The sequence below is a fragment of the Macrobrachium nipponense genome, chromosome 24 (genome assembly GCF_015104395.2).
Source record: "Macrobrachium nipponense isolate FS-2020 chromosome 24, ASM1510439v2, whole genome shotgun sequence".
Taxonomy (NCBI): domain Eukaryota; kingdom Metazoa; phylum Arthropoda; class Malacostraca; order Decapoda; family Palaemonidae; genus Macrobrachium; species Macrobrachium nipponense.
In genome coordinates, this window is record NC_061091.1 from 32,348,474 (window position 1) to 32,365,042 (window position 16,569).

At 41.3% G+C, this 16,569-nt stretch overlaps 1 protein-coding gene across 1 annotated transcript in view; it reads left to right on the top strand.

Annotated features, from left to right (window-relative positions):
- The window catches only part of LOC135202667 (BSD domain-containing protein 1-like), a 122,110-nt gene that overhangs the window by 77,420 nt on the left and 28,121 nt on the right, over positions 1-16,569 (top strand). The window contains exons 6-7 of the mRNA XM_064232157.1: positions 5,915-6,044; positions 11,663-11,944. Coding sequence (XP_064088227.1) covers positions 5,915-6,044; positions 11,663-11,944 — 412 coding nt within the window. The remainder of the gene's footprint in view (positions 1-5,914; positions 6,045-11,662; positions 11,945-16,569) is intronic.

Below are 16,569 nucleotides of genomic sequence, written 5' to 3' on the forward strand. Positions count from 1 at the left end.
CCAGAACCAGCCCTAATGGGTGCCGGGGATTATGGAGACCCGCAAGCCTCAAAGGTAGGATTTGCCGGCCCCCCTGGTGCAGAGCAGGCAGTGTTGGCAGCAGTTTTCCCCCTTTCCCCCTCAAGGTGTAAGTTCTGAGGTTGATGTAAATTTAGGTCAAATACAGACGATTAGGGATAATAGGTTACGTAGTGTTCAGGAAGAGAAGTGCAGGTTTCTTCGGGTTCGGATTCTGTTGTCGTTTCTAGTGTGCCAATTCATCTTTAGAGCCATCTTTGGTTTTATTTCCTGCTTCGATTTCTTTGCAACAGAAGGTTTCTAAGTTTGTGGTTGGTTGTTTGGAGGTGGGTTTCGGGTTTGTCGGGTTCTGAAGTGTTGAATAGTGATCCTTCGTCTTCGAAGGTTCTCTTTCCTTCTGTGAATAAATTTTGTTCGTCTTGTGGTGGTGGTAATTCTGGTGATCAGGTTCTCAGTTTGACTCTATGCATACAGTATACGGCATGGTAATTATCAATAACAGCTAATTCTCTTGGTTCAATGCATAGAGACTTCTGATACTTTGGTATGAAGAGAAATTGAATAATGTTAACAACGGTTAGCCTAGTGTACACAAATTGATCACGAACGAGAATCAGATAATATGATAATTCAGTACAAAATGTAATTGAACAAGAATGAGAATCAGATTTGGTCGGACTTCAGTATTATACATAATAGTGTTACAGGCAGTCCCCGGCTTACGAGGGGTTCAGCTTGCAACGTTCCGAGGTTACAACGCTTTTCAATTACATTTATATATCAGAAGTTATTTCCATGTTTACGACGCATGTTCCATGTTTACGACGCATGTTCCATGTGTACGCCACTTACAACGCTGATCTGGCAGAAGAAATATGACTCCAAAATGCAAAATAATCAATATTTGAAGGGTTTTTTTTATGAAAAATGCAATAAGAATGCAGTTTATATAGTTTTGAATGCACCCAAAGCACTAAAAGTTAGGTTTTCTTAGGATTTTTGACGATGTTCCAGCTTACTACGATTTTCGGCTTACAACGCCTCTCAAAAACGGAACCCCCATCGTAACCGGGGACTGCCTGTATATGTATCCTCACTAATTATGGTGTCTTGTACCATATAAATCAGAAATCATAAGGAATTTGTACATTTCATTGCATTCCAAGAATATTCCCTCAGGTGACGTAATATTGGTAGAATGACTTCTTCATCCATTTAGCAGGTGAATTTCCGGTTCGGTTGTATTAGCAAACAACTGTTTTCTTGTTCAGTTGTTCTTGGCTGTACACATTTATGCAACAAGTATAATATTAAGATAATACTTTCATCGTTCTCTTGATCGTTTTTTAAACTTATTTAACTTAAAGATCATATAAAGATGTGGAGTTATAGAAGTTAAATGTTTGTATTTTGGCCTCTCTTGGTGCATGATTGCAGGCTGCTCCTGCACCCACTGCACACAAAATATAGGAATGGGTATTTTCAAAATATTGTCTTACCTGTATTAATTGCCAACCCCAACGTAATCGAGTTAGTGTAAGACAAAGTATCATAACTTGAATACTGCCTGTATTCACGATCATGTCTTGGAGAATTTTCCTGAGTTTGTTAATGATGTTTGCGGAGATTATCAAGGGGGAACAGAGTTGGTCTAGTTTCTTTCTCCACAAACTGTGGCATCTTCTGGCGCTTCTGTTTTCCCTTTCCCCCAATCTCTTTTAAACTTCTCCTAATGTCTTTACACAATCTTGTTTATCAGGTCATTCTTCGGAAGTCACTTCTGTTTCTTTGCCATTAGCACTGCAAGCAAAGAATTTTCATCAGTTCAGTCCTGTAATTTGGGGGTTTTGGCGGCTCCCACTCTCTTCGGAGTTCAGGGAAGGTGTGTATTTGGTGGGGCTGGCTTCTTAGCACCTTCCACAGGTCCTGTAGTTCTCAGGCTGCTAGTCTGGAGGCTTCATAGGCAGTTGCAGAGTTTTTCCGCAACTCTGTATTTTCTTCCTTACTGGCTTTGAGACATATTTAGTCCGCCGCGGTTCTTGCGGGTGCTACGACAGTTGGCGATTCGTGTCTGCGCCATCGTTGAGTGTATCCGTACCGGTTGCGTCCTCAGCCTCTCCTTACACTAGGGTAGCTGGTAATCTTCCTTCTTTGGTTCCCATTTTCATGCTTTCTGGGTTTGAGACATACTGTGCCTACCACGCGTATTGCAGGGGCTACGGCAGTTGACAGTTCGACTGCACCATCGTTAGTACCATTTGTGCCCTTGGCCTCCTTTCGTCAGGGTAGCTGGTAATTTCCTTCTTTGGTTCCCATTGGTTCTGCAGTTTGTAGCCTGTCCTTAGAGGCACTTTTGTATGCTGTGCCAGTTGTTTTTCTCCACCTGCACAATGTCGGCGTTTGGTGCTCAGGTGGTTACTCCGAGTGTGGCCTCTTCCTTTCTCGCCTCCTTCTGCTTCTTTTTCAACCTTTTTCTGTGGCTATTTCTGTTCCTTCTCCAAAGTATTCATTGTGAGTTCGGCTTGTTTATAGTCACTGGCTGGTGAGTGATTTTGCAGTCGAGTGAGACTGGCGCAAGGTTATTTCATCGTCTTTGGTTGGTAAGCGGTTTGCGCAACAGGGTGCAGTTGGCTCTTGGGGTGGGCCTTGATCTCCCAGGTGGTCAGCCTAGGTGTTACAGCATCGTGTCTAGGTAGTGCGGGATTGCACAGTCTAGTCCGACTGGCTCAGGAGTTTATCATCGTCTTGTTGGTATAGCATTGCGCAAGCGGATGCGGTTGGATCAGGTATGTTGGGGTCATGTATGTCTGTTGTGGGTATCACTCAGCTGTAGTAAGTTCAGGGTTATTGGATGCTGCTCTTGCAGGTGTTGAGGCTTCTCCTTTTCCTGTTCCGGTGCGGTTGGACTGGACTGACAGAGGATACCCTTTGAAGAGAAAATCCAGTACTAGTTGTGGGGTTTTGCTTATCCAGCAAAGGCAAGCAAGTGTAAATGGATGGTGGACTTTGTCCTTTCTCCCTTTCTGCAGTCCTAGGCTCCGGAGGAACTTACCCAATTAATTGAGGTAAGGTTTGTTAGTTGTATTCAACTAAACCAGTAGTCTCTCTAACATCAGTTAAGTCGATCTGATTTTGGCTGAGTCAGACAAGTTTGGGGGAGGAGGACTTTAGGTTAGCATCACTTATGGGGTTCGGTAGGCTGGATTCAACCTTGTTTCCTAATTGGAAGGGATTTTTACGGGTTAGGAGGTGACCTTTCTGCCGGTGTCAGAGTTCCACTCGGCGAATCTGTTGAGGCTCTTCACTCTTGGGTGCCTTCGTCAATTCGTGTGGTAGGGGTTACATATCGTGAGGCTAGTATTTGGAAGACACCTTTCTCAGCCAGTCAGAGGCCTTGTTTCCACTCTCTGTGGATGATGTCTGAGTTGATGGGGTTTTTCTCAAACACAGTGGGTATACTCCCGATCCTAACAGTTTGACAACCTCATCCTTCAGTTTCGATGGGGTTGGCATACCGAACTAACATTTTGAATGGCTATACGTATAACGTTCTTTGGTAACAAAAGGAGGGATTTCCTTTTGACTCTTGCGCTCTGCAACAGTCTTTTAGAGAGCAAGATGTCTCCTCAATGGTCAATTTTGTGTCGTCGTCATAAGTAGAGTCGCAGCAGCCATTGTTGGATGATTGTATAGCATGTGACAAATCTCAAATGCTGCTGTGTCTGGTTTAGGCTGTCAGTGTTTATGTGTCACACACTGAGGAACTTTTCCTCGTCCGAGAACCTTATTTGTTTCCCCTAGGTGTCCATCTCGTTTCATTTCCAAAAATGCAATTAGTTTCTTCTTGCAAAAGGTTATTAGTCAAGTGTCGTTTGGTTCATCATCAGTTTCGGAACCTTCGAGTTGTTCTTCACGTCCAAGGGCACTTAGTATCAATGATGGTTACTCTTTCGGCTTTCTGGAGGAATTTTTCAGTGTCAGCGATCTTGGAGGCGGCTACTTGGGAGTAGGATTTTCAGTATCTTCAGAGAAGGTTACTCGCTGGGTTGTTGTTGCGACCAATTCTGTGTATAATTAGCTTGGTATCGTTAGGGTGTTGGAAGTTTAGGTTGTCAGTGGTAGTCTAAATGTACTTAAGAGAGTCTGTTGGTCAGGATTTAAACTGAGTGTATTGTTCTATTAGGCCCTTAAGGTTAGGCAGATCCCAATAGTCATGTTGAAATGTCTTCAGCACAGTCATCTGCGTCAATGAGCAGTAGAGAACTCGAAGGTCCTGCACACTCAACTTCTCCTCCACACATGAGAGGCTTGATAGCCACATGGGAGGTTGACGGTTTCCCCTCCATACATGAGAGGTATAGAGTATCACAAGGGAGGTTCTTCAGACTCAAGCAGTACCTTAGACTCAACACTGACACTGGTGTACTTCCTATGCAAGGATCCTCACCTACTGAGTTAGGCAACTAGGTGAGGAACTTTGGTTTTACCTCCATGCATAACAGGTATAGAATACCACATGGGAGGGACTTCTGACTCAGACGGTACCTTAGACTCAACACTAACACTGGGGTACTTTCTCTGAAAGCATCCTCACCCACTGAGGTGAACAACTAGGTGAGGAAATTTGCTTTTACCTCCATGCATGAGAGGTATAGATTACCACATGGAAGGCACTTCTGACTCAGGCAGTACCTAAGACTCAACACTGACGTTGGGGTATACTTCCTTTGCAAGCATCCTCACCTACCGAGTTGGACGACTAGGTGAAGAAATTTGCTTTTACCTCTTTGCATGAGAGGTATAGAATACCACATAGGAGGCATTTGACTCAAGACGGTACCTTAGACTTAACACGGGCGTTATAGTACTTTCTCTGCCTACCGAGTTAGATAGATAACTGGGTGAGGACACACACATTTACACATGGTAGGTTGATAATGAGTTTACCTACGTATGCTCCATGGACAGGTCGGGCTGAATTAATTGATCCCACCTCCATTAAAATTTTGTTAATTGGGCTAATTTAGGTGTTCAGGGAGTGTAGTGTATTGCAATATGAAGTTTTCATGATAAAACTAATTTTGTAATACTTATCTGAACACCCGGATGATTCCCACCCTCCTCCCCACTTCAATTTGAGAGTGAATGAATCAATTGAGGTTGTCGGCCCCTAGCAGCCGGTATTTGCAGCAGCGTTGCCAACAGGACCTCAGGTAACTCATTTGACTAGGTTTTACCTGCAGCGTTGGTAGCGCTGACAGTTAGAGTTACCCACTCTGTGGGTAAATCTGTGGGGATATAGTTCGGGCTGGTCTGTGACCAGGGCTAATTCAGGTGTTCAAGTAATTATTACAATATTAGTTTTGTTATGAAAACTTCATTCCTCAGAACATTATATAGCTTACTGACTCATTGTACATAGAATGTTATTGCTCCATCTCCATACATATAATTTGATTTGGGGAAAATGGTGTACTAAGTCAGAGTTTATAGGGCTCCTTCACTTGAGAGTTCTTTTTTACTGGGAAGCTCAAGAATTATATTAGTTGTATTAGTTGTTAAGCCTAATAAATGCTTGGCCTTCTAAAAGCTTGCCTTCTAAAAGAAGTTTTTTAAAAATTTGAATTTTATGTATATATATATTTATAATAATATATATATATATATAATATATAATATTGATTTATAAATTTTAAATAAAAATATTATATATAATATATTTATTATATTATATATATGATATATATATTATATATATATATATATATATTATATATATAATATTATTATAGATATATAATATATATTATTATATATATATAAGTATATAAGTTTTCTTATATCTAACATATTTATGTATATTTCAGATCTCTAACATTCTCTTCATACTTTGCAGGTATCACATGTTGTTTTCTGGCATCGTTATTTTTATAAAGTCAAAGAGTTGGAGAAAGCTGATGCACGAAGACAAGAGCTTAAGCAAAGAGCAGAGAAGTCAGCAGACCCAGAGCTTGTTTGGGATGAAGGTATACAGTAACTTGATTGATAATTTTTTCTTATGCTAAGAAATCCAAAGCTCACTCATAGATTAAATACTAACGTATATTTAATGTTCATTTTGTTATCGCTATTAATCTGTTAAAATTTGTATATGGAACAAGCCAAATGAGCCATTTGTGCACTAACTAGGCTTCCAGTTAATAAAATGTCTTGTAAAATAATAGAAAAATTTACCAAAACTGCTGGACCACAGAAAATCCCAGAATATAGAATACAGTGCTCCCCCACTTATATGTGGGAATAGGTTCCAGAACCTACTGCAGAAATGCAAAAATCCCCTCTGTTAATGGTTATAACTGGCTTTCTGGATGTGTGTTTAGAGAAGGTGACTATCTGGCCTCTTGGATCTCTTAGACTTGAAGTCACTGTCCTGCTCCTCCACACTGAGAAGACATACAGGTAGTTGAAGGGAGTCTGAGGGGGGTTGCCCCCAGTAGTTGCCCCTTCTGGTTGAATCTGTAGCTTTTCCCAGGTATCGGCAGATAGCCATTGAAAAGGCGTCTTGATGCATGTATAGTGAGGAGGTTTTTCCCCTTGGTTGAACTTGTCATGCGTTTATAGGTTTCGACTGTACGGCGCTGGAAAGGCGTATCTTTTAGTGCACAGTTGTCGTCCTATTCCAGTGGTTTGTCACCTTATAGATCATGTCATGATTCTTTGGTCTCTCATCCTCTGAAGAGCTATTCTTCTGTAGATAACGTCTCGTTCCCTTGCAGTCTTGCTTTTCCGACTCCTCACAGTTGATGTTCGACTCGCGACTCAGCTGATTCGACTGAAGAGAGTCCGATGGGGCTTTTTCCCCCTTGGTCGAAATTGTCATGCGTTTATAGGTTTAGACTGATTGTGTGGAAATGTGTCTAGTAGTGAATGGTACTCAGTAGTCATTTGATTAAAGAAAAGTTACTTGACCCTTAAACGCCGAAGCGGAACAAATGTTTTTTTTAAAAAATCACAGCACGCTTAGTTTTCAAGATTAAGAGTTCATTTTTGGCTCATTTTTTTGTCATTGCCTGAAGTTTAGTATGCAACCATCAGAAATTTAAAAAAATATAATTATCATATATAGATATTGGGATATATGACAGAGCGATAAAAAAAATTTCATATATAATTGTATACAAATCGCACTGTGAGCAAAACGGTTAAAGCTAACGAGTTAATTTTTTTCGTTGCATTGTACAGTAAATTGCGATCATTTTGGTATATAACACATTGTAAAACGATCAAGGCAACACAGAGAATATATTATCACAAAATGATGCATGAATTCACCATAAATCAAAATATTGTGCTAGAGACTTCCCGTTTGTTGCAAAATGAAGGTAATTGATTGAATATTACTAGACTGTAAGTGTTGTAGCTTACAATTGCAGTTTTCGACCATTTCGGTCAAGTCAAAGTTGACCGAAGGACAAATTTTTTCTATTTATCGTTATTTATATGAAAATATTTCAAAACTGATAAAAGCTACAACCATGGGTTGTTTTTTGTTGTATTCTACATGAAATTGCACACATTTTCATATATAAAACTTTATGCAACGGCTAATTTAAAATGGTGCAAACATTACGACAATCGGACAAAAAATTTATGATTTTTTCGGAAGTTACCGCGCGGACCTAAGGAAAAAGTTTATTTCATAAATTCATCATAAATTGAAATATTGTGTTAGAGACTTCTAATTTATTGCAAAATAAAGGTAAATATTTGAATATTACTAGAATGTAAGAGTTTTAGCTTACAATTGCGTTTTTTTACCATTTCGGTCGAGTCAAAGTTGACCGAAGGTTGAAATTTTGCCACTTATCATTATTTATATGAAACTATTTCAAAACTGATAAAAGTTACAACCATGGGTTGTTTATTGTTGTATTCTACATGAAATTGCACACATTTTCATATATAAAACTATGTATCGGCTAATTTAAAATGGTGCAAACATTATGACAATCGGACAAAAAAATTTCTGATTTTTTTCGGAAGAGTTACTGTGCGGACGTAAAGAAAATTTTTTTTTTTTTTTCATAAATTCACCATAAATCAAAATATTGTGCTAGAGACTTACAATTTGTTGCAAAATTAAGGTAAATGATTGAATATTACTAGAATATAAGAGTTTTAGCTTACAATTGCGTTTTTCGACCATTTCGGTAGAGTCAAAGTTGACCGAAGGTTGAAATTTTGGCACTTATCGTCATATATATGAAAATATTTCAAAACTGATAAAAGCTACAACCATGAGTTATTTTTAATTGTATTCTACATAAAATTGCGCACATTTTCATATATAATACTCCATGTAACGGCTAATATGAAATGGTACAAAAATTATGTCAAAGTGACGAAATAATTTCCGAGATGTGTCGCTGATGCTTTTTAGTGCAAGAAGAAAGAAATTTGCGCTTGCCCGCCCGGGTAACGATTGTAAACAAAACAATGCCTTGATCCGTGAGCTCCCAGCATCCCCCAAGGCGCGTGATTCAAAAGTTTTTGCCTAATAGGCCTATAACTATTTTTCCGCAAATTTTAAAAAAAAAAAATTATATCGACGTTTATATCAACGTTTAATACGTCCAATCGGCGTTAAAGGGTTAATGTATTTTATTTAATTAATATTAATATTGAACACCCTGTGCTAGTGCCTAAAAGTTCAAAGCATTGTAAGCTAACTTGCCTCCGATAGCTAGTCCCCTCCCAGGCGTTCACAGCCAGGTGTGTCAACTAGCTCACCTTCACATATATGCTCTTAAAGGTGGAGATACTGACTTGTCGTCTGCTGAAGTGGAAGTGGATCAGAACTCTGCTCCTGCATTTGTATATTTGATCCTTCTCAATACTTTTGTCCTAGACACTCATCAGAATAATACTGATTCTCATGATGAGCACCAGGTATTGGCACCTAGGCACTTGGATCTCTCTCGTATTGGGCGTTTCTTTTTTGTCGAGTGCCACTCCCCGTCCAGGCACTCTGAGCCATCTGAGGCGTCGCACTCTTTTGCTCCAGCTCGGTCAGTGCTTTCCACGCCTCACCTGGCATCAGCTGTTGGCAGTCTGGTGCTACCTATTGGATGACCGACAACACAGTCTCTTCATTCATCTTCGTCGACACTAGGGGATGTTTTGCTAGCCAGCACTTCAACAGGACCTAGACCCATTGGACATTTCAAGGAAAGCAAAACCATGAAGTCCTCCCATCAGTGGTCTCTCTACTCAGATGTTCATGTTCTTTGGAGAATACAGTTAACTTCTCTGCTGTACTTATGTAATTATTGGCAGTGACTATCTTTTTGGCTAAGACTGTCTTGTGGGGACAGAATGTGTGTGTTATGTCCATCTTTGGCAGCTACTATATGTTGAAGATAAAAGTTGTTTATTTTCTGCTCTTGGATCCATTGATGTAGATTGCCAAGCAATAGGTCATTCCACTTCCATTTGGCCTGTTTAAGCTGCACTTAGTGTATTTAGTTGCACAAAGGCCTGAAATTATCTTATTAGTGCTTTTATGTCAACAGCATGAGAGTTTCCACTGACATCATCCTTTGCCGTGTTTGAACCTCCTGTCAGCCCGATATATCATATTTCAGCATTTTTTTTGGCGCTTCAGTTTTCATATCTGTACTAGTTATCTCTGGTAACAGAAAGCAGAATTTCAGGATCCAGTAAGAAATGTCCATTGAACATGTACCAGGCTGTAGAGTCCATTTAGTGTTATTGTAAGGAGCACTACAATATTTGTTATACTCATATAAGCAGTGATCTTCTTAAGGAAGAAGAAGAGAAATGTCCCACTATCATTTAAGTGATATAGATCAGTTCTTCCACAAGTAAATCATTGTATGTATGGGGACTAATTTTTTTTTCCTTTTGTCCTCTACAGTTAAAGAATACTATTCATATTTTTGAAAGTGAAGTACTTAGATCTTCAGGAAAGTTTTGGAAGTGCTCTCACTGCTTATTATACAACAAAAGGTTACTTTAGGTTGCTTTTGAGTCCTCAAGAGAAGTTCTGCTGATAGATTTGCGTAACTTTGTTGAAGACTTATTTTGCTGACAGTTACATTATCAAGGAGCATCAATGAAATTCATGGCTTTCAAGTTGAGTTGAATCTTGTGTGGGTATAGTGTTTGTGAGATTTGGGACATCACCACATCCCATTTGCTTGCATTTCTGTATTAAAAATCCTTAGTACTGAAGGCTATTTATTTTAATTCAAGAGCACAGTGTTTTGCAGGACTTAATATTCTGCATAATGTCTTGAAGAATAACATCTCCTTTTGGGTGGGTAAACTTTGTATCGAAGTTTACACTTTAATTCCTGAAGAAGATTTAAGAAAACTGACCTAGGTTAGTATTTTAAAAGTTTGGTTGTCTCTTTATGAATTGGAATATTTTTTTACTTCATTCACTCCTGAAACTGGTTGTTAAAGAACTTCAGTTACCCTTTGACTGTGTTTTACCTTGGAGGTAGCCTTTTCTCTGCAGTTGCAAACATGTTATTTTCACATATTATCTTATGGTTTTTGAGGTCTTTATGTCAGCCAAAGTTATCTTGGAAGGTTCAAAGAGTGGGAAGTGAGTTGTCTACTCCCATTTTGTTATACAACTATTCTAGCAGACTGATTTTATCGTATGGGTTTTGATGTGGTTGTCCACAAGATGCATTTTGTGTGAACACAGCAACATGAATATAAGAAGGGATAATCCCAGGAATGACCATAGGTATAAGTAAAGCTTCGACTTACCAAATAACCAAATATTTCCTCCTGGATACTTATTGGACTTTTATACAGCTAAGAGAAGAACTTTTGGAAAATATTTCATGTTTCTTAGATAGACAATATTACTTGACATATGCAGTCATCCAGTTTTTGCAGGCTGTAGAGCCCTAGCAGGAAAGCCTAAATGGCTGTTTATTACATAGCAAGTTTATTTTTTCAAAACTAATGAAATTGGCATTTGTGGAATTATTGGTTTGTAATGTGCTGGGAGTTAAACATATATTTTGATATATCATTATATCATTCCCTTCTCTGCAGTTTCCTTCCATTTTCACAGTATTTGAATAAGAGTATTGTTAGTGCTATAATGATAACATACATACATTCGATGAGTATCAGCGTACATAACACCATAAGTTATTTAAAGGTCTTTTACATGTGGCATCGGTCTGTCTGACCAGATTAAATTATTCTAATTGCACTTGCTGTTGTTACAAAAATATATTTAATGTCAGTGATGGAAAAAGTGCCTCAATGTACTTTGTAAAGGATTTTCAGTGTAGTTACTGGTCTTGATGGTTATTATTGGGGTTCTAAGGTACTGTGTTATTGTCAAGTGTTTTTGCAAGTAGGTTTTCTTGTGCTAATGCTAATTGAATTTTTAGAATTCTTAAAGTTCATTGTAATCATTCTTTTTGCAGCATTGTAATACAGTATGATTAAGATCACTTTTGCTTACCTTATTTTAGCTGCTTTGGCAACTGCTTATTATGTAAATTTGTGAAGTTAGAATTGCTAAGTAGCTTTCATTTTAGGATTTTAAAAGCATTGTAACTGCTATTGTAGTAATGGCAACCTCTGACAGATGAGGAGTTTGGTGGCGATGTAGAAATCACCGAGGAGATGCAGGCACAATTGCTAGAGGATTACCAAAGGGAATGTGAACAGCAGGGGAAATCCAATTTGGACAATGATGACAAAAAGCTAGATTCAGTTGATAAAGATGAAACAAGTTCAAAAGACAGTGAAGTCAAAGACTCTTCAAATGAAGAGTCAAGTTCTGGTCCTGAGAAATTATTGGAAGTGCTTAATGTGGATTTGAATAAAACTTCAGAAGTAACAAGTAAACCTTCTCCATCATCAACAGGTAAATTAAAACCAGGTGGTAAAGCCATAAGAGTACTAGTATGATAAGCCTTGTAAACTCACTTTTAGCCTTGATCATGTGCTGCTTTACATTTGAAATCTTAACACTGTACATTCATTTTCCTTATTTTGTCACTAAGAATATAATATGAATCTTGTAAATATATATTTTTCTAGGAACTGCATTGATAATCTTTTATTTGGATTTAATGCTTTTGGTTGTAACAGCAGTCATTGCAGGGTGGTGGTTGTTGTATGGCATGATATTTGCAAGCTTGTATGAACAGTTTATAAGTATTCAGCCAAGTCATGCTCCAGAGAAGTGCACCAGAGGTATCCATAATTAAGCTAATGATTTTATCTTTTGATAAGATAAGATATAATAGTAGTGTGGTTTGAGTCATTGTGGCAGGAATTGTAAAGGATGCAGCTATAAGTCTTCTGGACAGAAAATGTTAAATCCTACACTATCATTAGCTTTGTTCATAAGCAAACAAACCTTCGGTCTTAACAAAAGGATCATTTCTAGCACCTAGCTGGATCCGGTTAAATCACAGATGAAAGCAAGGAATCTTGTGAGACCTGGCAACTCATGCTTATATCGGATGAAGAGTGGTCAAGGACCAAGCACCCACGCCACCGCGTCAGTCTTTTCTTTAACTGCCTGGGCGAGAGTTGCAGTTGACCTCTCTTGGCCTTTACTTGGTTCATTGCCCATTTTGCTTGTGTTTTAGTGTGTGTGTGTGTGTGTGCTGTTATTATGGCTTCTGCTCCACCTCGGCCTCGTCAACGTGATCCTGTTTTTTGGCTTTGGCTGTGACCGACCCATACGTCACTTGCAGTAGGTGCCGCTCTAATGTTTGTACAATAACGAATCCCTGCACGGAATGCCGTGCATGGCCTAGAGAGCAGTGGAAGTTATTTTATAGTAAGAGGGAGCATCGTAGGTTTCTACTCTTCCTTCATGGGAGGGTTTTTCTTCTCCTCTTCCCGATGCTTCATCTCCTGCTGCTGTCACACCTCATGCTAGTGTTGTGCCTTTGTCCCCTTCCTTTTCTTCCATCGATTCATCATTGGAAGTATCGGGAGGCCCTCAGGCTGATTTATGTAATGTCGCCCCCTCTTCCTCGCGAGTTAATTTGATTTCCGAGAGGGAGGAGGCTTTTTCATCAATTTCTTTTATTTCAGTCGGTGGCGTCCAAAATGCTGGCGCTTTGTGGGACGCTGGGTCTATGGGGTCCACCCTTCTGAGAGGGTTTGCTGACGCATGGCGTCAGCCCTGCTAGTGACTTCACAGGGTCAGTCATTTTGTATCCCTCCGCCAGTGGCGCCTGCTTCCCGTTCAGATCGAAGGGAAGTCGTGACATCATCGCCGCTTATGATGGCACTTCCATCAATGATGTCATCCCATTCGTCTCAACTGCGCTGCCTCGCTCATCTATGTTGTCATCGTTTGCTGCCATGACGTCATCTCTGCTATCCAGTTCGCTGCATCTCCCTCCCATGTCGTCGGCTCCTTCTTTTGCTGAGCCGTCTGAGGCTTTATGCCAGGCGGTTCTTAAGAGATAAGACTTTTTTAGAAGATAAGTTGGCTGCCATGTCGGCTGGGAGGACTGGAAGCAAGAGTGTTGCATTGCCCCCGCCTCCTGCGAAAAGATTGTGTAAGGAGCCAGTGCTGTCTTCCTCTCCTTCTCCCCCATTTCTGCCACATCGGTGTATCAAGCGTTGGAAGGCTAAGGACTTTGCCCTTTCTTCGTCTGCGAGTTAGGAGCAGCACGCCCGTGTTCCTGCAAGTGTTTGTGTTTCTGAGAGTGTTAGTGTATCTTCCCCTGTGTGATCTATGTGATCTACAGTGGCGGCTTCGTCCTCTGCCTTGAGTTGCAAGCGTGTTGCAACCTCCCTCGTTTGTGCACATATTGCAGGTGCTTCCACTTTTCCTTCTCCAGGGCCTATTCATCGCTGTAAGGATCTCTAGGTGCCTGTCAAGAGGTCGAAGTTGTGAGTGTGGAGTTGGTGCAGCAGTAGTGTTTGCCTGCCTCTCTCTTTGGTACTTACAGGAGTTTGACTCCGAGGGATTCTCATTCTATCTCGAGTGTTCGGGATTCCTCACCGACACGTTCGTATGTCTGCCACGCCCGTGCCCATACGCGGCCATGTTAGAGAGTCATCTGTTGGGAGAGTGTTTAGTGATGTCCCTAGTGTTTTGGCTGGTTTGTTGCGGAAGTTGGCTCTTGGATTCAGCCCAAACAGGTTAGTTGGTGTTTTGGGCTGTTTGGCTGCTGGTTCTTCCGTTAATTTACATGAGGAAGGTGCTTTAGATAAGTCTGCACACCCTTCTCATCGTCAGTCTCCATTGCCGGAGCAGGGGGAGGGCGACATGCAAAAGTTTTTGTCTTCCTTTACAGAAGTTGTCGATCTCATTCATGGATTCAACAATTTGGAGAGTAGGACTTAGCTCGGTCATCTTTCACTCCTTCCTGCTTGGAAGCCTTGCTGGGAGCTACGCAGGATCTCAAGTCATCTTTTCAACTACCCTTGTCGGGGCATGTCCAGTCTGTCTTGCATAATGTTAACACCTCTTTTTCAGATCGGGACGGTTCGCTTCACTCTATTGGCTCTCTGTAAAGCTGCTACCTCCGCCTCTTACGAGGCATAGGAAGTACTATGCTACAAACTGCATTTTTGATGTCGCATCATCTTTATTCGGACGTCATTCGTCTGAAGCCGGGATTGACTTTGGAGCAGGTGAGGTTTGTCCTTGTCTCCACAGGGTGCCTCAGCGTTGGAGTCTACGGCAGCCTCCATGTTGCAGATGGTTTCTTGGCTGGACTTCTGGTCAATGGTCATTGCCTAGATAGCATCTGACAGGTACCCAGAGGGGTTGGTGAGTGCTTCTTCTCTTGCTAGTTTTTTGCAGTCTGGAGGCAAGGCATTTTTGTATCTGGCTCACCTTGGTGTTAATTTATGGGCTAACCTTCTGCTGATTAGAAGAGACGTGGCTTTATCCAGGATGGAAAGATCAGTCGACCCTGAGTCCTTGCTGGCATTGAGGAATGGAGATCTTTTGGAATCACAATTTCTGTTCCATTGGGCCTAGCTGGAGGATGCGATAGACTGGCGCCAGGCTGACACCAAGGACAGATTAGTGCACCAGGCTGTGTCCTAAGTTAGAGTCTCGTCCTCGGAGACATCCAGCTCCTCCTCCCCCTGCCCAGCAGCCGTCATGAAGATCGTCGCTTGGTAGCCAGTCAAGAGTTCAGTTTTGGCAGGGCCTCCCCGTTCATCCCAGCCTAGGTCAGAAGACCAACGTTCCTTTCGCTCCTGTTCCTTTAAGCCAAGAAGGGGCCCCAGGGGCAGAGGTAAAGGGGGTCATCAGTAGGTTAGGCGCCTCTCCCTCTCCTGTGCCACAGGAGCCATTGGGCCAAGTGGCAGAGTTATGGGGCGCAGAAGTGGGTGGTAGATGTCCTTCGGGTGGGGTATCTACTGCTGTTCGACTTCTCTCCTCCTCTCTCGGACAAGCCACTGCTCAGGAGGGTGTATCCTCCAGATTCTTTTGAAGTTCTTGGCTCTCCGGGAGGAAGTGCAGAAGATGCTGGACAAGGATGCGATAGAGGAAGTGGTATGTCCGTCTTTGGAGTTTTACAGTCCCATCTTGGTGCCCAAGGCGTCGGGAGGTTGGAGATCTGTGATTGACTTATCCACCTTGAATCACATCTTGAGGGAAGGCAACTTCATGCTGCCGATAAACTTGAGGGACGCATACTTCCAGATCCCTATTCACACGACGTCCAGGAAGTTCCTTCACTTCTCTCTCGTAGACATGGTCTTCGAGTTCAAAGTCCTGTGCTTCGGGCTGACCACAGCCCCTCAAGTGTTTGCAAGGGTCTTCTCTCTCGTCGCAAGTTGGGCCCATGCTCAGGGGATCCGTTTGCTGAGGTACCTTGGCGATTGGTTGGTCTTGGCAGGTTCCAGAGAGAATCTGCTGCAGGACAGAGATCGTCTGCTTTGGTTTTGTCTGGAACTGGGCATTGCGGTCAGCCAGGAAAAATCAAACCTGGGCATGGTCATCGATACGGCTGTTGCAAGAGTTTTCCCATCAGATCCAGAGGTTGGAGAAGTTGTGAGTGGTGGCGCACGACTTCCTGTCGGAACCACATCAGTCAGCTCATCAGTGGCAGGTTCTTCTGGGAGTTTTGTCTTCCCTGGAGAAGTTGGTCCCTCATGGGCATCTTCATCTTCAGTCTATACAGGTATTCTCCTACTTACGATGGCGTAAGTTCCGAAAAACCCATCGAAAGTTGAAAAATCGTATCTCGAATATAGCCTAGCCTGCACTAAGTTAATCAGTAACATACAGGCGATATACATATATGGAAGATTAGCCTACACTACACAGTATACCTATACATATACGGTATAGTAATTATTTATATCAGCTAAATCGGGTGGTTCAATGCAGATTGACTTATGATAATTAAGTATAAAAAGTAATTTGATAATAAGAACAAGAATCAGACTGTAGTGTAGAGGGTACTCACCAAGATTCGGTCCGTTGTCGGCATACGTGATCGGTGTCAGGCTGTTCATGGCTACTTATAACTAAAGATCGGAAGAGGAGGAGGATGA